Source organism: Papio anubis, chromosome 13 (assembly GCF_008728515.1).
Source record: "Papio anubis isolate 15944 chromosome 13, Panubis1.0, whole genome shotgun sequence".
In the NCBI taxonomy this organism is placed as follows: Eukaryota; Metazoa; Chordata; class Mammalia; order Primates; family Cercopithecidae; genus Papio; species Papio anubis.
Window position 1 is genome coordinate 98,400,398 of NC_044988.1, and position 23,100 is coordinate 98,423,497.

The window sequence follows — 23,100 nt, forward strand, 5'->3', positions numbered from 1 at the left end:
TCGCCCCGGGGCGTGGCCTGGGCGCCAGACTGCTGCAGGAGTAAACGGGCTGGTGTAGGTTGGGGGGAATAGGTGTCCAAATGGGCGGCATCACGGGTACTGTCCAGAATTTTGGATGGCTCTGAGTTGGGACAAATACAACACTCAGATCTCTGAGTAGTTTATTTGTTAAAAAAATTTTTTTTTGAGACAGGGTCTCGCTCTGTTGCCGAGGCTGGAGTGCAGTGGCGCGATTCTAGCTCACTGCAGACTTGAGCTCCTGGGCTGAAGGAATCCTCCCACCTTAGCCTCCGAGTAGCTAGAACCACAGGTGCGCAGCACCACTCCTAGCTCCTATAACGCTTTATACATGGGGACTCCGGGGCCTTGAGCTGCAGTGTGATTCGGAGCTGAAAATGAGATAATTTAATCCAGGTTTCTTGTAGATTCGTTCATGTGCTCTTCCTTTTTTTTGAGACAGAGTCTCGCTTCACTGCCCAGGCTGGAGTGCGATGGCGCGATCTCGGCTCACTGTAACCTCCACCTCCTGGGTTCAAGCAACTCTCCTGCCTCAGCCTTTCAAGTAGCTGAGATTACAGGAGCGTGCCACCATGCCCAGCTAATTTTTTGTGTGTTTTTAGTAGAGATGGGGTTGATGTTGACCCCATGTTGACCAACCTGGTTGAACTCCCGACCTCAAGTGATCCGCCCGCCTCGGCGTCCCAAAGGGCTGGAATTATGGGAGTGAGTCACCGCACCTGGCCTCTTTTTTTTGTTTTTTTGAGAGTTTCGCTCTTGTTGCCCAGGCTGGAGTGCAATGGCGTGATCTCGGCTCACGGAAACCTCTGACTCCTGGGTTCAAGCGATTCTCCTGCCTTAGCCTCCCGAGTAGCTGGGATCACAGGCATGCGCCATCACACCTGGCTAATTTTGTATTTTTAGTAGAGACGGAGTATCTCCATGTTGGTCAGGCTAGTCTCCAACTCTTGACCTCAGGTGATCCACCCAGCTCGGCTTCCCAAAGTGCTGGGATTACGGGAATGAGCCACCGCGCCTAGCCTCTTTCTCTTTTAATTAACAGACTATATTAGTTGGGACTACAAGTGTGAGTCACCATGCCCGACTAATTTTTTTTTTTTTCTTTTTGTACAGTGTCTCGCTATGTTGCCAGGGCTGGTCTCAAATTCCAGGGTTCAAGCAATCCTCTCAACTTGGCTTCCCAAAGTGCTGAGATTATAGACATGAGCCATTAATGCCTTTTATTTTTTGAGATCTAGTCTCACTGTTGCTCAGGCTGAAGTGCAGTGGCATGATCTCTGCTCACTGCAACCTCTGCCTCCTGGGTTCAAGCAATTCTCCTCCCTCAAGCTCCCAAGCAGCTGGGATTACAGGTGCCTGCTACCAAGTCCAGATAATTTTTGTATTTTTTAGTAGAGACGGGATTCTCCATGTTGGTCAGGCTGGTCTTGAACTCCCAACCTCAGATGATCCACCTGTCTCGGCCTCCCCAAAGTCTGGAATTTTTTTTTTTTTTTGGTGAGTACCAGCTCTATCACCAGGCTGGACTGCAGTGGCTGGATCTCAGCTCACTGCAGAAACCGCCCTCCCAGTTCCACGCCATTCTCGGCCTCAGCCTCCCAAGTAGCTGGGGCTACAGGCGCCCGCCCTCCATACCAGCTAGTTTTTGGCATTTAATAGAGATGGGGTTTCACAGAGTATTCCCAGCCCAGGATGGTCCCCGATCTCTGACCTGCGTGATCACGTCTGACCTCCCAAAGTGCTGGGATTACAGGCGAGGCCACAGCCCGGCTGTGTTTGTTTTTTCACATGGCCAATGTCTTAGTCATGCCTACAAAATAAACCTGTCAAAAATCACAACAAATTTATTATAAGATCTAAGTTCGAGACTGGGCACGGTGGCTCACACCTGTAATTCCAGTACTTTGGGAGGCCGAGACAGGTGGATCATCTGAGTTGGGATTTCAAGACCAGCCTGACCAACATGGAGAATCCCGTCTCTACTAAAAAATACAAAAATTATCTGGACTTGGTAGCAGGCACCTGTAATCCCAGCTGCTTGGGAGCTTGAGGGAGGAGAATTGCTTGAACCCAGGAGGCAGAGGTTGCAGTGAGCAGAGATCATGCCACTGCACTTCAGCCTGAGCAACAGTGAGACTAGATCTCAAAAAATTAAAGGCATTAATGGCTCATGTCTATAATCTCAGCACTTTGGGAAGCCAAGTTGAGAGGATTGCTTGAACCCTGGAATTTGAGACCAGCCCTGGCAACATAGTGAGACACTGTACAAAAAGAAAAAAAAAAAAATTAGTCGGGCATGGTGACTCACTTGTAGTCCCCAACTAATATAGTCTGTTAATTAAAGAAAGAGGCTGGCTTGTGATTGGCTCATTCCTGTAATCCCAGCACTTTGGGAAGCCGAGCTGGGTGGATCACCTGAGGTCAAGAGTTGGAGACTAGCCTGACCAACATGGAGAAACTCCGTCTCTACTAAAGAAAAAAAAACAAACAAACAAACCCCCCCCCTCAAAAAAATGATTAACAAAAAGACACAGACCATGTGATTGGGCTCAAAGTCTAGTCCCTCACACCTCCCTGGAGGCAGAGATGGAGGGGGCCCAATGGGCTAAAAGTTCTGACCCCGTGATCGCACAGTGCAGAGGGATTCCATGTGACTAACACGACATGCCTATCTTCCAGAAACTCCAAGGATTTTAGGAATTCTTTACTAAGGACCAGGGGCAAAGACCTAATACGTATTTTATTGTAAGATATATTCCTATCAGCTCACCCAGTTAAACATGATATGAGCCAAACCCATGTGCTTGCTATGCAAATGCAACTTCGAGACCAGGCCCCTAACACCACCTTCCAAAGAAATTCAGGAGCTACTATTGCTATCCAGTGAGACCCAATCGGGGCCAGCTAGAAGGCCTGGCCTGGGCACACCACTTCACCTCACCTCCAGAGGGCTTTCCTCACTTGTGAACTGGAGATAACTCAGGTCTCAGTCTCAGAGGGTTGTGTAAGATAATGTGCGTCCGAGTGCCTGGCAGGTAGGGCGTGCACGATCAACATTCAGTTCTCCTCCTCCTGAGAATTATTTAAGTCCCGGGTCCTCCTGGCCCCCACTGTGCTGTTCTCTCACCCCCGTGGGAATGTCCATGTCTTCCTTGTCACAAGCCCCAATCCCCTCCACACACACACACACACGACACCCCCACCCCAGCCACCACACCCAGCACCAATAACTGCTACCATCAGATTAATATGAGAGGCCAGGTATGGTGGCTCATGTCTGTAATCCCAGCACTTTGGGAGGCCGAGTCGGGTGGATGACCTGAGGTCAGGAGTTTGAGACCAGCCTGGCCAACATGGTGAAACCCCCATCTCTACAAAAACACAAAAATTAGCTGGGTGTGGTGGCGGGTGCCTATAGTCCCAGCTACTCAGGAGGCTGAGGCAGCAGAACTGCTTGAACCCGGGAGGTGGAGGTTGCAGTGAGCCGAGATCATGCCACTGCACTCTAGCCTGGGTGACAGAGTGAGACTCTGTCTAAAAAACAAAAACAACAAAAAGAAAAAAGATTAATAGTAAGGAATTCATTTGGGGGCCTTGGGTTCTAGGCCTGGTTGTGCCACTAACTATGTGACTACAGAAATCATTTGTACAAAGTTGTGGGGGTGTCTGAGGTTCTCCCGGGCATTCTTATCAAGTTAGATCAGCCATCAGCTCGAGTGTGAAACAGAGAGAAAACGTCAAGAAGGATTTGAATAACTTAAACCTTTTATTATGGATGAAAAGGAGTGGCTTGAGCACTCAAGTCTAAAGGCAAATCCCCAAGGCTGAGATGAGCCAGGAAAGGTGAGGTTATGCCTGAGCCTTAGCAGGGCCCATGCAGGGCTGGGATGTGATCGATAACACGGTGGGACTCTACCGTCGGTATCGGCCAAGCCTGGAGAGACCAGAAGTAACCCAAGACCCGACAAACCCACCTACAGAGGAGCCGAGAGAGGCCCAGGTCAGGCCGCCCTCACCTTTCAGACAGGAGGCACTTGGTTCTCTAAGATGAAGAAGGGCGGCTCCCACCCAGGACATTCTGTGTCACAGAGAAGAGGTTTCCTAACAGCATCTTCCCCGACCCGGAAATGTCTGAAACCTGGACAAGACACCCAAGAGTATCTCTGCGGGCAGGTGGGGATGTCAGGGCCAAGGTGTGACTTCAGGGCTAGAGCTCCGCCTTCCACTTCTGCAGCTTCTCATCCATGGCCTGGAGCGTGGCTTCATCCTGCACCAGCACAGATTAGTCCCACACTCTCCCCATGCCCCCAGCAGGCCTTGGGAAGCTCTGGGAGGTCTTTCCTCCCCCAGCCCCGCCCTTTACCTTCACAAAACAGAAGCGGATATAGTGGTCAAAGTGCTTCTGATGTGGCACACTGCAGAAGATGGAGACAGGGATGGCCACCAAGCCCTGGGGAGGAGGAAGGACATGTCTCAACACGGCTTTGTGGCCCAGCAGGCCTTGGCCCCGGAGGGAACAGACAGGTTCCCACAACCAGGCGGGGAAGGAGAGTTAGCTCCAATCCTGCACCTAGTGCTGCCTCAAAGTCACGGGAAAAAGGCCGGGCGTGGTGGCTCACGCCTGTAATCCCAGCATTTTGGGAGGCTGAGACGGGTGGATCACCTGAGGTCCGGAGTTCGAGACTAACTGGCCAACATGGCCAAACCCCATCTCTTAAAAATACAAAAATTAGCTGGGCGCTGTGGCGCATGCCTGTAATCCCAGCTACTTGGGAGGCTGAGGCAGGGGAACTGCTTGAGCCCAGGGGTGGAGGTTGCAGTGAGCTGAGACTGCGCCACTTCACTGCAGCTTGGGTGAAAGAGAGAAAATCCGTCTCAAAACAAAAACAAACACAAAGTCAGAGGAAAAGGATCCCAGAACGCCATTCCAAGTCCCTCCCTGGGTACAGAGGGCAGACAGACGCTGAGAGAGGGAAGTTCACGGAGCAGGTCAGGGCAGAGCCAGAGAAGAACAAAGCCTTAGAGTCACAGATCGAACCTGGATGGACCTCAGAGTTAATGGTCCAGCTCCTCACTGTACAGACGGGAAGACGGAGATCCAAAGAGGCAGGAAATCCTGCCAGCCCACACAGTATCTCTGTGCAAGTGAGAAACAGGTTCCTTGGGCCAGGCATGGTGGCTCACGCTTGTAATCCCAGCACTTTGGGAGGCCAAGTGGGGTGGATCACCTGAGGTCAGGAGTTGGAGACCAGCCTGACCAACATGGTGAAACCCTGTCTCTACAAAATTACAAAATACAAAAATTAGCCAGGCGTGGTGGTATGTGCCTATAATCCCAGCTACCCAGCTACTTGGGAGGCTAAGGGAGGAGAATCACTTGAACCCTGGAGGTGGAGGTAGCAGGGAGCTGAGATTGCGCCCCTGCACTCCAGCCTAGGCGACAGAGTGAGACTGTCTCAAAAAAAAAAAAAAAAAAAAAAGGCGGGGCGCGGTGTCTCACGCCTGTAATCCCAGCACTGTGGGAGGCCGAGGCAGGCAGATCACAAGGTCAGGAGATCAAGACCATCCTGGCTAACACGGTGAAACCCCATCTCTACTAAAAATACAAAAAAAATTAGCTGGGCGTGGCGGCAGGCGTCTGTGGTCCCAGCTACTCAGGAGGCCGAGGCAGGAGAATGGCATGAACCCGGGAGGCGGAGTTTGCAGTGAACCGAGATCGTGCCACTGCACTCCAGCCTGGGCGACAGAGCGAGACTCCGTCTCAAGAAAGTCGAAAAGAAAAGAAAAGAGAAGAGAAGAGAAAAGAAAAGAGAAAAAAGGCTCCTCGTTCTTTTAAGTGGATACAACCCTGCCCCAAGGTTCACGGCAGAGGCAGACTAGGATTTGGCCCAGGAGCCTCTTGCCTGGGCACCCTTGAGCAGCACACAACCTGTGAAACCATACATGGCTGCACGGCAGAGGCCCAGCCCACCTTGTTCTTGATCATCCACTTGACGAAGCGTCTGTCATAGGGCTCATCCACAGCTCCAGGCAAGTCAGGCATCTTCCTCTCTGGGAGACAGAGGCCACACTGAGCCCCCTGCAGCCTCCAGCCCCTGCGCCCTGCCCAGAGCGGCCAGTCTCACTCACTGAAGTCTGAGATGTCTGTGATGAGGAAGTAGCTGCCCTGGGGGACGACGGGCTTCAGGCCCACTGACTGTAGGCTGCGTACCATGTGGTCCCGGCAGCGCTGCATGGCCTGCGGGAACTGCACAAAGTAGCTGCTGGGTTGGCCGAAGAGCAGCTGCTCCCGCTCAAAGCTCTCGGCTACTGCGGCCTAGGCAGGACAGACAGACACCCAGACAGATTAGCTGTTCCCTGACGCGGGGGCCAGCCTGGGCTCTTTCATTGTCTCCCTGCTCCCCCATGGCATCCCCTGCCCTCTTCACCTGGCTCTGCGTGGGGCAGTGGAAGATGGAGTTCTGGTGCACGGTCCGCAGGTGCTTCATGATGTGATCTGGACCCAGGACCCAGCCCACCTGGAGCAGGAGCACAGGTAGTGGGGGAGGTCCTTCCAGGCCTGGCTAAAGCCTTCTTCATTCCCAGGCCCACCTCACTTGCCAAGGATCTTGCAGGGGCTGGTGACCTCCCACCCTCAGCAACTCACCTTCCAGCCAGTGGCGCTGAAGGTCTTGCCCGCGCTGCCGATGGTCAGGGTCCGTTCCCACATGCCAGGGAGGCTGGCTGCCCAAGGCCGAACAGAGCAGCTGCTGAGACTGGGGTGAGGGGTAAGGGGAAGGGTGGTGGTCTGGGCCCCAGGGGGCACCCATAGGCTCTTGACATCCTGGACTCCTCTACATACTAAGCTATTTGCAGAATTTCTTTCTTTTTTTCGTTCTTTTTTTCGATGGAGTTTCGCTCTGTTGCCCAGGCAGCAATGCAATGGCACCATCTCAGCTCATTGCAACCTCCGCCTCCCGGGTTCCAGTGATCCTCCTACCTCAGCTTCCTGAGTAGCTGGGACTACAGGCACGCACCACCATGCCCAGCTAATTTTTGTACTTTTAGTAGACACGGGATTTCACCATGTTGACCAGGCTGGTCTCGAACTCCTGACCTCCAGTGATCTGCCAGCCTCAGCCTCCCAAAGTGCTGGGATTACAGACGTGAGCCTGTAATCCTATGCCCGGCATAGGATTTCTTTGACCTCATCCTTTCGACAACCAGGGGGGCAGGTGCTATTGTTTTTTGTTTTCCTGTGTACTCTGGGAGGCAAAGGTCACAGGATCTGCAGGGCTCCAGAGCCCTGGGTTCTAACTACCAGGCCTGCGCTGACTCTCAGGTGGGGTCAAGGCCCTGCCACCAATGTGCAGGGGAGGGGCCCTGGGCAGGCTTGGCTCACCAATGCTGATGTGAGGATGCCCATCGTAGACCATCCACTGGTAGACTTCATCAGTGATACACACCACATCATGCTGCTGGCACAGGCTGGCCACCAGCTCCAGCTCTTCCCTGGAGAACACCTGTGGATGCCCAAGGAGAGCCCAGACCTGCAGCTGAGACCATCCCCAAACACAGAGGCCTACTCAGAGAGGTTAAAGAACACAGCTGCGGCCAGGTGCGGTGGCTCACGCCTGTAATCCTAGCACTTTGGGAGGCCAAGGCGGGCAGAACACTGGAGGTCAGGAGTTTGAGACCAGCCTGGCCAACATGGAGAAACCCTGTCTCTACTAAAAACACAAAAATTAGCTGGGCATGTTGGCAGGTGCCTGTAATCCCAGCTACTCGGAAGGCTGAGGCAGGAGAATTGCTTGAACCCAGGAGGCGGAGGTTGCAATGAGCCAAAATCACGCCACTACACTCCAGCCTGGGAGACAGAGCGAGACGAAAAAATAAATAAATGGCGAATACAGCCAAGCCCAGTGCTATGGGCTGTTCCACACCATTGCATTGGATCCCTGCAACAATGACCCATGAGGTCAGTCCCCTCAGGTTCCCACATTACACATGAGATACTTTGAGAAGCATAGTCACTATTCCATGGTCACTGGGAAGTGATGGGGGCTCCCAGCCCAGTTCACTGTTCCAGCCCTCAGGCCTTCCCTGGGTATTCCTGCCCCTGTCCTGGGACCTCTGGAGCCTTGGTCCTCAGAGCTCATTGTGTATGGCCCTCCCACACGAGGCCCCACAGCAGCAACTCAGTAACAGTGCAGGAGACATGACTAGCTCTGCGGGCGGCCAGGGAAGGAGGTCCCTCCAGTACCTTGCCCAGGGGGTTGTTGGGGGTGTTGAGGACCAGGGCTTTGGTGCGTGATGTGAATTTGCTGGCCAGCTCCATGGAGTCCAGCTGCCAGTTGCTGCTGGAACCCAGTTCTCCGTTCTGGATGGGACCCTGCAAGGTGGCAGGGGTGGTACCACTTACCCACGTGACGTGCAGCTCTTCCCCCAGCATCCATCCCCACCTTCTCTCCCCTGGGATCCCAACACACACACCTCCCCTCTGCCCTCCCAGCTTAGGGGAACTGGCTTCCTTCACTTCCTTCCTCCTGTTCCAACGGCCAGGGTCCAACTCTGCCCATGCCTTGGATCCCTCTGCCCATCCATCCTCTACCTAGCATCCTTACCGGCTTCAGGGGCACAAACACAGGGCGACCCCCCGCCATCACTGTCATGGGCTCGTAGCAGTCAAAAAAGGGTTCGATGATGATGACCTGATAGAAGGTTCAAATCAGCTGGAGTCAGCACGGCCCTGACCTCTCGGTCCCACTCAGCCCAAGTCTTGCCCACTCACCTCATCTCCTTCGTCCACCAGGGCCTGGAAGGCTGTGAACAGGGCCCCATAGCCACCGACAGTCACGAGCACATTCCTGAGTGGGTCCATCTCCTGACCCAGAAGCTTCCCAAAGAAACTTGCCAGGACCTTTGTCAGCGGTGGGTAACCCTGCCAGGACAGCGGGGGTCAACTGTCCAGCTCAGCTGGGCCCATCCTCCTGCCCAGCTGTATCCAGGCAGTTCTAGCACCTTTCAGCAGCAAGTCTGGGGCAAAGTCAGATACTGGTAGCCTGGGCCCCAGGGGACATGGAATAGATGAGCTTTCAACACTCTGGATTTCTCTACACACCAAGCTATTTGTGGGATTTCTTTGATCTCATCCTCTCAGCAACCCAGAGGCAGGTGCTATTGTGATCCTGTGTACTCTGGGAGGTAAAGGTTACACAATCTATATGGTCCCAGACTCCAGGGTCCCAACCACCAGGCCTGCACTGACTCAGATATATGCTCTTCCATCTCCTCCACCAGCATTTGCCATAGGGCCTGTTCTGTGCCAGGCCCGGAGCCCAGGGTGGGGATTCAGCAGAGAACCAGAGGAAGTGTTTGCCTCCATGAACCTCAGTCCAAGAGCCCGCGAGGCAGTAGAAACTCCCCACTTTCCACATCTCTAAGTTTAAGAAGCATGTTTGTGATGTTTGTGCCCACCTGATCCTCCCAGCAGCTTTGCAGGAGAGGCTTTTTTTTTTTTTGAGACAGGGTCTCACTCATGTCACCCAGGTTAGAGTGCAATGGCACAATCGTGGCTCACTGCAGCCTCCGCCTCCTGGGTTCAGGTGATTCTCCTACCTCAGCCTCCCAAGTAGCTGGGACGACAGGCACACGCCAGCATGCCCGGTTAATTTTTGTGTTTTTAGTGCAGACAGGGTTTCACTATGTTGGCCAGGCTGGTTTTGAACTTCTGACCTCAGGTAATCCGCCTGCCTTAGCCTCCCAAAGTGCTGGGATTACAGATGTGAGCCACCACGCCTGGCCTGATTCCCACTATTTGACAGGTAGAAAAATAGAGACCCAGAGAAAAGAAATTACTTGTCTAAAGTCACACACAGTTGAGGGTCAGGAACCTCATGTTGCAGTTTTGGAAGCACCCCTTTTTGAGAGGAAGATTAGATCCAGAAACTTGTTTGCTGAGGACACTTATAAAATACTCAAAGTGAAACCCCGTCTCTACTAAAAATACAAAAAATTAGCCGGGCGTGGTGGCAGGCACCTGTGGTCCCAGCTACTCGGGAGGCTGAGGCAAGAGAATAGCGTGAACCCGGGAGACGGAGTTTGCAGTGAGCCGAGATCGCACCACTGCACTCCAGCCTGGGCGACAGAGCAAGACTCTGTCTCAAAAAAAACACAAACAAACAAAACAAAACAAAAATACTCAAGGCTAAGCCAAGTGATCAAAACCTTGTCTAGAACTTAACTCTGTAACTCACTAAACCAGATTTGGCCACACAAAAATAAAAATTTTCTGTACAACAAAAGGCACAGGCCAGGCACAGTGGCTCACTCCTGTAATCCTAGCACTTTCGGAGAATGAGGCAGGAGGGTTGCTTGAGGCCAGGAGTTTGAGAACAGCCTGGGCAACACAGAAGGACTCCGTCTCTACTGATGGAAAATCAAAAAATTATCCAGGTGTGGTGTCACATGCCTGTAGTCCCAGGTACTCGGGAGGTTGAGGCAGGAGGATTGCTTGAGCCCAGGAGATCAAGGCTGCAGTGAGCTATGATCACACCAGTCTGGGTAATAGAATTGAGACTCTGTCTCAGACAATAAATTAATTAATTAAATAAAAATAAAAGGCACCATGAGCAAAGTTAGAACAGGAAGAGAGAAATATTGCAACATAAAAGAAAGAGGTTAACATATTTAATGAGGCTGGGCACAGTGGCTCATGCCTGTAATCCCAGCACTTTGGGAGGCTAAGGTGGGAGGATTGCTTGAGCCCAGCCTGGGTAACATAAGGAGACCCTGTCTCTATTTTGTTGTTGTTGTTGTTGTTGTTGTCACGCTGGCTGGAGTGCAATGGTGCCACTTCAGCTCACTGCAACCTCCACCTCCCGGGTTCAAGCGATTCTTGTGCCTCAGCCTCCCAAGTAGTTGGGATTACAGGCGCCCGCCACCACACCCGGCTAATTTTTATTAGAGACAGGGTTTCACCATGTTGGCCAGGCTGGTCTTGAACTCCTGACCTCAGGGGATCTGCCAGCCTCAGCCTACCAGAAGGCTGGGATTACAGGCGTAAGCCACCATGCCCGGCCCCTGTCTCTATTAAAAAAGAAAAAGAAAAAAGAAAGAAAAGAAAAAGCAGCAAGAAAAAGATACATATCCAGATGGTTTTTTTTTTTTTTGGATCAAAGAAGGAACGTTACAACCAACTCTGAGACCAGCCTATTGGCAAGGATGTAAATGAGTAAACCTTACTGGAAGGCAATTATTTACTTAGGTGTTAATTTTTGAGACAGGATCTTACTATGTTGCACCGGCCTCAAACTCCTGGGCTCAAGTGATCTTCCTGCCACAGACTCCCAAGTAGCTGGGATTACAGGCACACACTATTTCTTAACAATATCCACCTATTGTATTTATAAATATTTATAGCCTTTCATTCGCTAGTTTTACTTCTAGGAATTTATCTTAGAGAAATGCACATGTATACAAAGATGTCCACACAGGGAAATTCGCCGTGGCACTGCTTATGATACTGAGATAGCAGAAGCAGTCCATCAGTGCAGGGATGCTTAAATACATTATGGCACATCTAGGCAACAGAACAGTATGCAGCCATTAAAAAGAATGAGTGCGGTCGAGTGCAGTGGCTCACGCCTGTAATCCCAGCACTCTGGGAGGCCCAGGTGGGTGGATCACAAGGTCAAGAGATCAAGACCATCCTGGCTAACATCGTGAAACCCTATCTCCACTAAAAATACAAAAATTAGCTGGGCGAGGTGGTGCACGCCTATAGTCCCAGCTACTTGGGAGGCTGAGGCAGGAGAATCTCTTGAACCTGGGGGGTGGAGGTTGCAGTGAGCTGAGATTGCGCCACTGCAATCCAACCTGGCGACAGAGGGAGACTCTGTCTCAAAAAAAAAAAAAAACAAAAAAACAAAGAACGAGGGCGCAGTGGCTCACGCCTGTAATCCCAGCACTTTCAGAGGCTGAGGTGGCAGGATCACTTGAGCCCAGGAGTTTGAGACCAGTCTGAGCAACATGGTGAAACCCTGTCTCTACAAAAAATACAAAAAAAATTAGCTGGGCGAGGTGGCGTACCCCTGTTGTCCCAGCAACTCTACAGGCGGAGGTGGGAGGATCACATGAGCCCCAGGAAATGACATATCATGTGAGCCGCAAGAGGTAGAGGCTGCAGTAAGCCGTGATCATGTCACTACACTCTAGCCTAGGTGACAAGAGTGAGACCCTGACTCAAAGATAAATAAATAAATAAAATTAGCTGGGCATGGTGACGCACACCTGTAGTCCCAGTTACTCCAGAGGCTGAGGTGGGAGGACCACTTGAGCCTGGCAGGGTCGAGGCTGCCGTGGACCATGATCGCGCCACTGCATTCCAGCCTGGATAACAGAGTGAGACCCTGTCTCAAAAAAGAAAAAGGAAAAAAGAACCACAGTTCTAATCCAGGTACTGTCGCGTATTTACTACGTGGTCCTTTCCAGAAAAAGTTTGGATTTAGAGTGTAATCCAAATAGTAGCTTGTCTTTCAGGACTTGGTTTAAGTGTCACCTCCTCCAGGAAGTCTTAGCGCATCTCTCCAGTCCCCTCCCCAGGTTTCATTCCCTCTTTCTCACTCCCGTGGTATCCCATCCTCCTCCATCACGGCACATATCCACTGCCTGTCGTTACTGGTTTCTTGTCTGCCATCCCCACTAGACCATGAGGCACAGGCTCTGGGACAGAGGACACGCTCAGTAAACACTGAACTATGGTCACACAGAATCCCCTGGCTCTGTCCCCTGAAGCCTGACGCCTGTGTGGGCTTGATGTCCAGAAAGCCCCAACCCCTTCCTCCCCCAGTGCCTCCAGGGAGACGGGGAGACTCACAAACGCCTTGGTGTACTGGTTGAGCATGAAGTCTCCACTGACAGCATGCTGAAAGGCTTCCACGGCAAAGTCTGGGGGCGGGAAATCCGGGAAGCCCTGGCCCAAGTTCACGACGTCATGCTCACTGGCCAGTTTGACAAACTCCACCCTGGGTAACAAACGGAGAATCAGCACCAGACCAGCCCTACATGGTGACCTGGACTTTGGCCTGTTTACAAAAACTGGACAATTGGCCGGGCGTGGTGGCTCACGCCTGTAATCCCAGCACTTTGGGAGACCGAGGTGGGCGGATCACCTGAGGTCAGGAGTTTGAGACCAGCCTGGCCATCGTGGTGAAACTCTGTCTTCGCTAAAAAGATAAAAGTTAGTCGGGCATGGTGGCGGGGGCCTGTAATCCCAGCTACTCGGGAGGCTGAGGCAGGAGAATCGCTTGAACCCGGGTACTGGAGGTTGAAGTGAGCTGAGATCGCACCATCACACTCCAGCCTGGATGACAAGAGCGAGACTCCGTCTAAAAAAAAAAAAAAAAAAACCACACGCAAGAAAAACAAAAACTGGAAAACCAGCGACTGTCCTAGCCTGAAGAGCTGCCTGAGTGCCACAGCTGGTCCCCTGTATTGAGATTAGTCAGTCAGGCACACTGATGATCACAAGAGTCAGGCCCGGGGCTCTGTAGTTCTTCACCTTACTCGTCCCCCATGAAGAAAGACCTTTCTTTCTTTTCTTTTTTTTTTTTTTTTTTTTTGAGACGGAGTCTCTGGCTTGTCACCCAGGCTGCAATCTCGCTCACTGCAAGCTCCCCGCCTTGTGGTTTCACGCCATTCCTCCTGCCTCAGCCCTGTAGCTGGGACTACAGGTGCCCGCCTCTACTGCACCTGGCTGTATTTTGTAGAGGACGCATGCTCAATTTGCTGGCCAGGATGGTCTCATCCTCCTGGATCTTCATGGATCCACTGGCCTCTCGGCCTCCCAAAGTGCTGGGATTATATGGAGCCACACTCCCTCACTTCCCAGCTCTGCTTTTTTGAAAGTCTCATTTGTCCCTTCAGGGCTGGAGTGGCAGTGGCACAATCTCAACTCACTGCAACCTTCCTGTTTCCCTGAAATTCAAGTGTTTCTGCCCCAGCCTCCCCGAGTAGCTGGGATTACAGGCTCTTCTACCACGCTCTGGTTAATTTTTGTAGTTTTAGTACAGACAGAGTTTCACTATGTTGGCCAGGCTGGTCTCGAACTCCTGACCTCAGGTGATCCACCCGCCTCAGCCTCCCAAAGTTCTGGGAGTACAGGCGTGAACCACCACACCCGGCCAAGAAATCATCTTTGCATCATCAACCCTGTGCAGCACAAACATGGAATGGAAGCTTCATCCTTCTTGGTGCAATCTCCTGCAGTATTTCCTGTCCTGTCCTATCCTACTCTATTCTTTCCAAATACTAGTTGAGACTCCCTGTACAGATTGCATGACTCCTCCTTGGATTTGTCAACAGCACAGTTAAATGCGCTGCTCATACAACCTTCACAATGGCCTGTGAGGCATGTCCTGTTCCTGGACCACTGTGGGGATAAGGAGTGGAGTGACTTGCCTAAAGCCTCCCAGCTAGTACAAGGCACAGCCAGTCAGCCTTTCTACTTCCACCTCAAGCAAAGTTTTATGCTCTTTACCCTACTCTGGGCAGAACAGGGCCCCACCATCCCAGGCACACATCATCTCTGGACCCATAATCCTCTGTTCTGGCTCTGCCTGGTGGCCACCTCTCTAGGTGGGAGAAAGGCTGGGAAGCTGGATGAAGAGGCTGGTATGTGGTTTGGGGCTAGTTTGGAGCAGAGTCAAGACTTGGCTGAGTTGAATTTGCATACCAATAAATATGTCTAAAGCGTGTCATTTTTGGCTGGGCACGGTGGCTCACGCCTGTATTCCCCAGCACTTTGGAAGGCCGAAGCAGGCAGATCCCTTGAGGTCAGGAGTTTGAGACCAGCCTGGACAACATGGTGAAACCCCATCTTCTCTAAAAATATAAAAATTAGGGCCAGGCACAGTGGCACATGCCTGTAATCCCAGTACTTTGGGAGGCTGAGGCGGGTGGATCACAAGGTCAGGAGTTCGAGACCAGCCTGGCCAACAGGGTGAAACCCATTCTCTACTAAAAATACAAAAAAAAAAAAAAAATTAGCTGGGTGTGGTTGGCGCACTCCTGTATTTTATTTTATTTTATTTTATTTTTTTTGAGACGGAGTCTCGCTCTGTCGCCCGGGCTGGAGTGCAGTGGCCGGATCTCAGCTCACTGCAAGCTCTGCTTCCTGGGTTTACGCCATTCTCCTGCCTCAGCCTCCCGAGTAGCTGGGACTACAGGCGCCCACCACCTTGCCCGGCTAGTTTTTTGTATTTTTTAGTAGAGACGGGGTTTCACCGTGTTAGCCAGGATGGTCTTGATCTCCTGACCTCGTGATCCGCCCGTCTCGGCCTCCCAAAGTGCTGGGATTACAGGCTTGAGCCACCGCGCCCGGCTGGCGCACTCCTGTAATCCCAGCTACTTGGGAGGCTGAGGTAGGAGAATTGCTTGAACCCGTGAGGGGGAGGCTGCAGTGAGCCGAGATCATGCCACTGCACTGCAGCCTGGGCAACAGAGTGAGACTCCATCTGGGGGGAAAAAAAAGAAAAAAAATTAGCTGGGCATTGTGTTGCACGCCTGTAATCCCAGTTACTCGGCAGGCTGAAGCAGGAGAATCATTTGAACCTGGGAGGCAGAGGTTGCAGTGAGCCGAGATCACGCCATTGCACTCCAGCCCGGGCGACAAGAGCAAAACTCCATCTCAAAAATAAAATGAAAAGAAAACAAGTCAAAAAAGAAAACAATATCAACCTCTGCAAATGTCTGGTGAAGATCCAACTATATCTTACTTGCTTATCTTACTTATCTTAGGGTAACTGATTCTGTACCAAGTGAGAAAGAAAGTCATCCCTGGAAAGTGCTTAGCCTGGCGCCTGGGTAAATGGCTTTGGACGGCATTTCACTTTCTCCTCCCCAGTGCTCTCCAGGTAGGTATAATTCTTCATTTTGCAGCTGGGGACATGAGGCTCAGAGCAGGTATGTCACCTGTCCTAGTGCCACAGTCATGCAGGAGAAAGCTGAGATTTGAACCAAGCCTGCTCCCTCGGGCCCTGCCTCTCCTGAGCTGTGGCTGGAATCTGGCAGTCTGTGTACCGCCACCATCCGGGGCACTGCTGAGTTGCTGTGAACCCACAGATGGCCAACCCATGCCCGAGGGGACACCCACACACCTCCCCAGCTCAGCTGGCTCACCAGGGGTTGTGGTCGATCCCGTCTAGCCTTCGGGCCTGCAGCTGTTTGGCCATGGTGAGCTGGAGACGAACAAGTGGAAGGTCAGAGATGGAGTCTGTCTGGGTGCAGCGGTCCGGGCTTGTGCAAAGGAGGGACAGCTGCTTTCAGGCCACAGCCCTACCCTGTCTGCTCCCAGGAGGGGGCAGAGATCAGAGCTCCCAGAAGGGCAGGTTTCTGCCTGCCTCCCAAGCCTGTTATGTTCCAACACCCTCACCTGGCTCCTCCCGACTCCAGCAGCCTCCACCTCCCCAACCTGCAGGGGCTGCCTGGCGCCTGTCCAGTGGAGGCTTCCAGCCCTGGCTCCACGTGTCCTGAGACAGAGCCCTGACTTGGTCAGGTTAGTCTGACTCAGGAAGGGCTGAGGGTTAAGGAAGAAGAGCAGGAGGTCAGTGGAGCAGAAAGGGAGGATAATGGCAACAGTGACAGCAGCAGCCTCCACTTACAGAGGTCTTGCTAAGCACTTCCATTTCATTCCCAGAATGACCTGGCCAGGCCCATCTTATCAATGAGAAAACAGGAGTTGGAAAACAGGCTGGAGGGTGCAGGGGAGGGAGTGATGTGTTTAAGGCCACACAACACACCCACTCAGACTTAGGCCTGTTGGACCCAAGGCCATGTCCTAACTCTGAGGGAGGCACTAATCCAGTCCTGGGAGAGTTCCAGGGTCCTGGCTCCCGGCTCGCCCCCTCCCCTCCCAGTGTTCCTCCCAGGCCAGCTCCCTACCCAGCCACCGGTGTGCAGAAACTGGCCAGGGACTGGGTGCAATGGCTCATGCCTGTAATCCCAGCACTTTGGGAGGCTGAGGCAGGTAGATCACCTGAGGTCAGGAGTTCGAGACCAGCTGGCCAACATGGTAAAATCCCATCCTTACTAAAAATACGAAAATTAGCTGGGCGTGGTGGCATGCACCTGTAATCCCAGCTACTCGGGAGGCTGAGGCACAGAAATCGCTTGAACCCAGGAGACGGATGTTGCAGTGAGGCGAGAGCAGGCCACTGCACTCCAGCCTGAGCACTGGAGCGAAACTCAGTTTGGAAAAAAAAAAAAAACTTAGTTGGGCGTCGTGACACACACCTGTAATCCCAGCTGCTCAGGAGGCTGAGGCCTGAGAATCACTTGAACCTGGGAGGCGAAGGTTGCAGTGGGCCAAGATCATGCCACTGCACTCCAGCCTGGGTGACAGAGCAAGATTCCATCAAAAAAGAAAAGAAAAGAAAAGAAAAGAAAAGAAAAGAAAAGAAAAGAAAAGAAAAGAAAAGAAGAAAAGAAAAGAAAAGAAAAGAAAAGAAAAGAAAAGAAAAGAAAAGAAAAAAAGAAAGAAAGAAACTGGCCAGACCTGAGAGCCACCAAACTCAGGTCCTAACCCGCCTTGGCTGGGTGACCCTGGATAGGCAATTTGGCTCCTCCTGTCCTCAGAATCCCTTCAACACCAGAGACCTCGCATGGGCTTTGGGGTCTCTGAGGAACCTTCTGTCCCTATGGGTTTGCCAGTCCCAGATGGCTGGTGGGCCGTGGAGCCGGGGATCCAACATTCTTCTCAGCTGCCTGCTGTGGCCAATGGTGAACCCTGGCTCAGGATTTTGCTGGGTTCCACCTCGCTCAGTTCCCATTGCACTCTCACCAGAGGTGCCACAACAGTGTCCATCTAACAGATGAGGACACTGAGGCTCAAAGAGGCTCAGGTACCTGCCCAAGGTCAGAGGAGAAGCTGGCAAGGACCTGGTGAGGGTGGCAGCCACAGTAATCTCAACACCAGGCCCCCCTGTCCTGAAAGGGCCTTGGGGACCATTTGAGTAAGCGCCAGGTCTTCCATAGCCCAGGAACCCCATCGCGCCCGGCTCAGTTGACATGTATTGAACCCTTACCATGTACTGGGTTCTGGGCTGGGCACAGGGGATCATGCGAAGCAGCGCCCTACAGCGCCCAAGCAGATTATTCAGATGCAGAGCTACAAGTTCTAGACTAGAGAAGCAGGGGCAAGGGAGAAGCACACATCCAGGCTGCAGTTAAAGAGGGCCCCTAAAAGAGAAGGCTCATGCACAGCTTTGAATCCAGGAATGAGCCAGATCCCAGAAGCCCCAGGCCATGCAGGTGGCAGCGTATTGGGGTTAGGGCACTTACAGTCTGGTGCAAGCACCGAGTGAGTGGGGCTCCAGCCTTCCTTCCCCGAAGGGGCCCCACCAGGTGCACAGAGATGGCTGCTGCAGTCCTGAACATGCCTCCCAGAGCTTTGGGGCACTGCAGACTTCTCCAGGGGCAGAGGAGAAGGGAGGAGACAGCCCTGGCCAGAAAATGCCTCTGAGTTCAGGACTTGAGTACCCCCCTACAGCTCTAACAACAACAACAACAATATGGTCATTGTGTGCCAGGAATAGCACCAAGTGCTTTGTTGCACGATTATCTGACTCCGTCCTTGCAACAACTCTGTTGCTCATGCACACTACACCCCCCAGCAACCCAAGGGACCCTTTCAAAACACAAATCACCTCTAATTAAAAAATGATCCAGGAGAGGACCACTGATAGCACGGAATATCACCAAGAGCATAAACCAAACACGTTCTGACTCTGGAAACACACGCACCACCTGCAAATTATTCCTGCGGTAAAAGTGGCCCTAAATTAGATCACACTGTTGAATGACTAAAATAAAGGACAGAAGAACATGTTAAATACATCATGGAGATGCAATCAACAAATTCAAGCAGGGCAATGTGTCTCACACCTGTAAACTCAGCACTTTGGGAGGCCAAAGCAGGAGGATCTCTTGAGCCCAGGAGTTTGAGACCAGCCTGGGCAACATACTGAAACACCGTCTCTACAAAAATATAAAAATTGACCAGGCGCAATGGTGCACACCTGTAGTCCCAGCTACTGGGGAAGCTAAAGCGGGAGGATCACTTGATCCTGGAGAGGTCAAGGCTACAGTGAGCCCTGATCCCATCCACTGCACTCTAGCCTGGGCGACAGGGGGAGGTATGTCTCAAAAAAAAAAAAAAAAAAAAAAAAAATTCTGGGCACGGTGGCTCAAGCCTGTAATCCCAGCACTTTGGGAGGCCGAGACGGGCGGATCACAAGGTCAGGAGATCGAGACCATCCCAGCTAACACGGTGAAACCCCGTCTCTACTAAAATTACAAAAAATTAGCCGGGCGCGGTGGCGGGCGCCTGTAGTCCCAGCTACTCGGGAGGCTGAGGCAGGAGAATGGCATGAACCCGGGAGGCGGAGCTTGCAGTGAGCCGAGATCAAGCCACTGTACTCCAGCCTGGGTGACAGAGCGAGACTCCGTCTTAAAAAAAAAAAAAAAAGTCAATGCCTGAGAAAGAAGAAAAAAGTTGAAGAAATCACACTGCACAATTTGGAAGCTTAATACAAACATACAGGAACCAAGAAAGTATGATACTGGCTTAAAGACAGATATATAAGTCAATTGAATAGAATTGACTGTCCAGAAATAAACTCTCACATTTATGGACAATTCCTATTTGATAAGATGCTAAGAAACTCAAATGGGGGCCAGGCGCGGTGGCTCACGCCTGTAATCCCAGCACTGTGGGAGGCTGAGGCAGGTGGATCACTTCAGGTCAGAAGTTTGTGACCAGCCTGGCCAACATGCTGAAACCTCATCTCTACTAAAAATACAAAAATTAGCCAGGCATGGTGGTGTGCCCTGTAATCCCAGTTATTGGGAGGCTCAGGCAAAAGAATCACTTGAACTCATGAGGTGGAGGATGCAGTGAGCTGAGATTGCACCACTCACTGCACTCCAGCCTGGGTGACAGAGCAAGACTGTCTCAAAAAAAAAAAAAAAAAAATTTGGGCGGTCAGGTGTGGCTCATGCCTGTAACACCAACACTTTGGGAGGCCAAGGTGGGAGGATCATTTGAGGTCAGGAGTTCGAGACCAGAGTGGACATTATGGCAAAACCCCATCTCTAATAAAAATACAAAAATTAGCTGGGCGTGGTAGCACATGACTGTAGTCCCAGCTACTTGTGAGGCTGAGGCAGGAGAATCGCTTGAACCTGGGAGGCAGAGGTTGCAATGAGCTGAGATGGTGCCACTGTAGTCCAGCCTAAGCAACAAAATGAGACTCTGTCTCAAAAAAACAGGTGGGGAGGCCGGGCGTGGTGGCTCACGCCTGTAATCCCAGCACTTTGGGAGGCTGAGGTAGATGGATCACCTGAGGTCAGGAGTTCGATACCAGTCTGGCCAAAATGGTAAAACCCCATCTCTACGAAAAATACAAAATTAGCCGGATGTGGTGGTGTGTGCCTGTAGTCCCAGCTACCCGGGAGACTGAGGTAGGAGAATCGTGGGAACCCAGGAGGCAGAGGTTCAGTGAGCCAAGATCACGCCACTGCACTCCAGCCTGGGCGACAGAGGGAGACACGGGCTCAAAATAAAAAGGAGGGGGGGGTTGGGGGTGGGAAATAATCTTTTCAACAAACGAACAAATGGTGCTAGGACAACTAAATATCCACATGTAAATGAATGAATTTGGGGCTGGGCGCGGCAGCTCATGCCTGTAATCCTAGCACTTTGGGAGGCCGAGGCAGGTTGATCACAAGGTCAGGAGTTCAAGACCAGCCTGGCCAAGATGGTGAAACCCTGTCTCCACTAAAAATACAAAAAATTAGCCAGGTGTGGTGGCGGGCACCTGTAATCCCAGCTACTCAGGAGGCTGAGCGGGAGACAGAGGTTGCAGTGAGCCAAGATCACACCACTGTACTCCAGCCTGGGAGACAAAGCAAGACTCCGTCTCAAAAAAAAGAAAAAAGAAAAGAATGAATTTGGACTTCTATCTCACAGAATACACACATATATATTTTTCATTTTCTTTCTTTATTATTATTGTTTTGAGAAAGAGTCTTACATTGTCACTCAGGCTGGAGTGCAGTGGTGCCTTCTCAGCTCACTGCAGCCTTGACTTCCTGGGTTCAAGTGATTCTCCTGCCTCAACCTCCTGAGTAGCTGGGATTGTAAGTGTGTGCCACCATGCCTGGCTAATTTTTGTATTTTAATTAGAGATGGGGTTTTGCTATATTGGCCAGGCTGGTCTTGAACTCCTGGCCTGAAGTTGTTCTGCTCCTGACAGCCTCCCACAGTGCTAGGATGGCACGTATGAGCCACTGCACCTGGCCAGCTCAGGCTGTTCTTGAACCCCTGGCTTCAAGTGATCCTCCTTCCTCAGCTTCCCAAAGTGCTGAAACTACATGCGTGAGCCATGTGCCCTGCCCCATATACTAAAATTAATTCAAAGTGAATCACATAACTAAATGTATGAACTAAAACAATAAAACTAGAAGAAAACAGGAGTAAATCTCTGTGACCTTGGGTTTCTCAGACATAACATCCAAAGTATACATAACAAAAGAAAAAATAAACTGGACCTTATCAAAATTCAGACCTTTGTGCTTCAAGAATACCCATTAAGAAAATGAAAAGACAGCCCATGGAATGGGAGGAAATATCTGAAAATCATAAATCTGAATGTTTCCAGAAAAGATACACAGGCCAGGCCGGGCGGCGGCTCAAGCCTGTAATCCCAGCACTTTGGGAGGCCGAGGCGGGTGGATCATGAGAAGTCAGGAGATCGCAGGACCATCCTGGCTAACATAGTGAAACCCCGGCCTCTACTGTAAAAAATACAAAAACTAGCCGGGCGTGGTGGCGGTGCCTGTAGTCCCAGCCGCTACTCGGGAGGCTGGAGGCAGGAGAATGGCCTGAACCTGGGAGGCGGAGCTTGCAGTGAGCCGGTGATCGCCACTGCACTCCAGCCTGGGTGACACAGCCGAGACTCCGTGATCAAAAAAAAAAAAAAAAAAGATACACAGGCCAGGCGTGGTGGCTCACGCCTGTAATCCCAGCACTTTGGGAGGCCGAGACGGGCGGATCATGAGGTCAGGAGACTGCACTATCCTGGCTAACACGGGGTGAAACCCCCGCCTCTACTAAAAAATACAGAAATTAACCGAGTGGTGGCGGCTTCGTAGTCCCAGCTACTCAGGAGGCTGAGGCAGGAGAATGGTGTGGAACCAGAGGCTGGAGCTTGCAGTGAGCCCAGATCTTGCCACTGCACTCCAGCCTGGACAACAGAGTGAGACTCCACCTCAAAAAAAAAAAAAAAAACACACAAATGGCTGAGGCTGGGCGTGGTGGCTCATGCCTGTAATCCCAGCACTTTGGGAGGCCGAGGTGAGTGGGTCACCTGAGGTCAGGAGTTTGAGACCAGCCTGGCCAACATGGCAAAACCCCGTCTCTACCAAAAATACAAAAATTAGCTGGGTGAGGTCGCACGCACCTGTAGTCCCAGCTACTGAGGCACGAGAATTGCTTGAGCCCAGGAGGCAGAGGTTGCAGCAGTGAGCCAAAATTGCTCCACTGCACTCCACCCTAGGCAACACAGTGAGACCCTGTATCAAAAAAAGGCCGGGCATGGTGGCTCATGCCTGCAATCCCAGCACTTTGGGAGGCCGAGGCGGGCAGATAAACCTGAGGTCAGGAGTTTGAGACTAGTCTGACCAATATGATGAAACCCCATCTCTACTAAAACTACAAAAATTAGCGAAGCGTGTGGCATGTGCCTGTAATTCCAGCTACTTGGGAGGCTGAGACAGGAGAATCACTTGAACCAGGGAGGTGGAGGTTGCAGTGAGCCACTGCACTATTGCACTCCAGCCTGGGCAACAAAAGTGAAACTCCATCTCAAAAAACAAAAAAAGAAAAAGAATGTTTTGGGCCAGGCACACTGGCTCACGCTTGTAATTCCAGCACTTTGGGAGGCTGAGGTGGGCAGATCACTTGAGGTCAGGAGTTTGAGACCAGACCAGCCAACACGGTGAAATCCTGTCTGTACTAAAAACACAAAAATTAGCTGGACATGG

The 23,100-nt window shown here is 51.7% G+C and overlaps 1 protein-coding gene across 6 annotated transcripts in view; it reads right to left on the reverse strand.

Moving 5' to 3' along the window:
- Positions 1-3,760: 3,760 nt before the first annotated feature.
- KYAT1 (kynurenine aminotransferase 1) overlaps positions 3,761-23,100 on the reverse strand; it is a 43,630-nt gene continuing 24,290 nt past the window's right edge. For 2 of the 6 annotated variants that reach the window (XM_009188059.3, XM_017949275.2), the window contains exons 2-13: positions 16,177-16,235; positions 12,875-13,022; positions 8,789-8,938; positions 8,622-8,708; positions 8,261-8,389; positions 7,400-7,520; positions 6,665-6,741; positions 6,447-6,536; positions 6,148-6,334; positions 5,990-6,069; positions 4,382-4,468; positions 3,761-4,285 (exon numbers count right to left, since the gene is read on the reverse strand). In XM_009188059.3, coding sequence (XP_009186323.1) covers positions 4,226-4,285; positions 4,382-4,468; positions 5,990-6,069; positions 6,148-6,334; positions 6,447-6,536; positions 6,665-6,741; positions 7,400-7,520; positions 8,261-8,389; positions 8,622-8,708; positions 8,789-8,938; positions 12,875-13,022; positions 16,177-16,235 — 1,275 coding nt within the window. In that variant the 3' untranslated portion in view covers positions 3,761-4,225. 6 annotated transcript variants of the gene reach the window in all.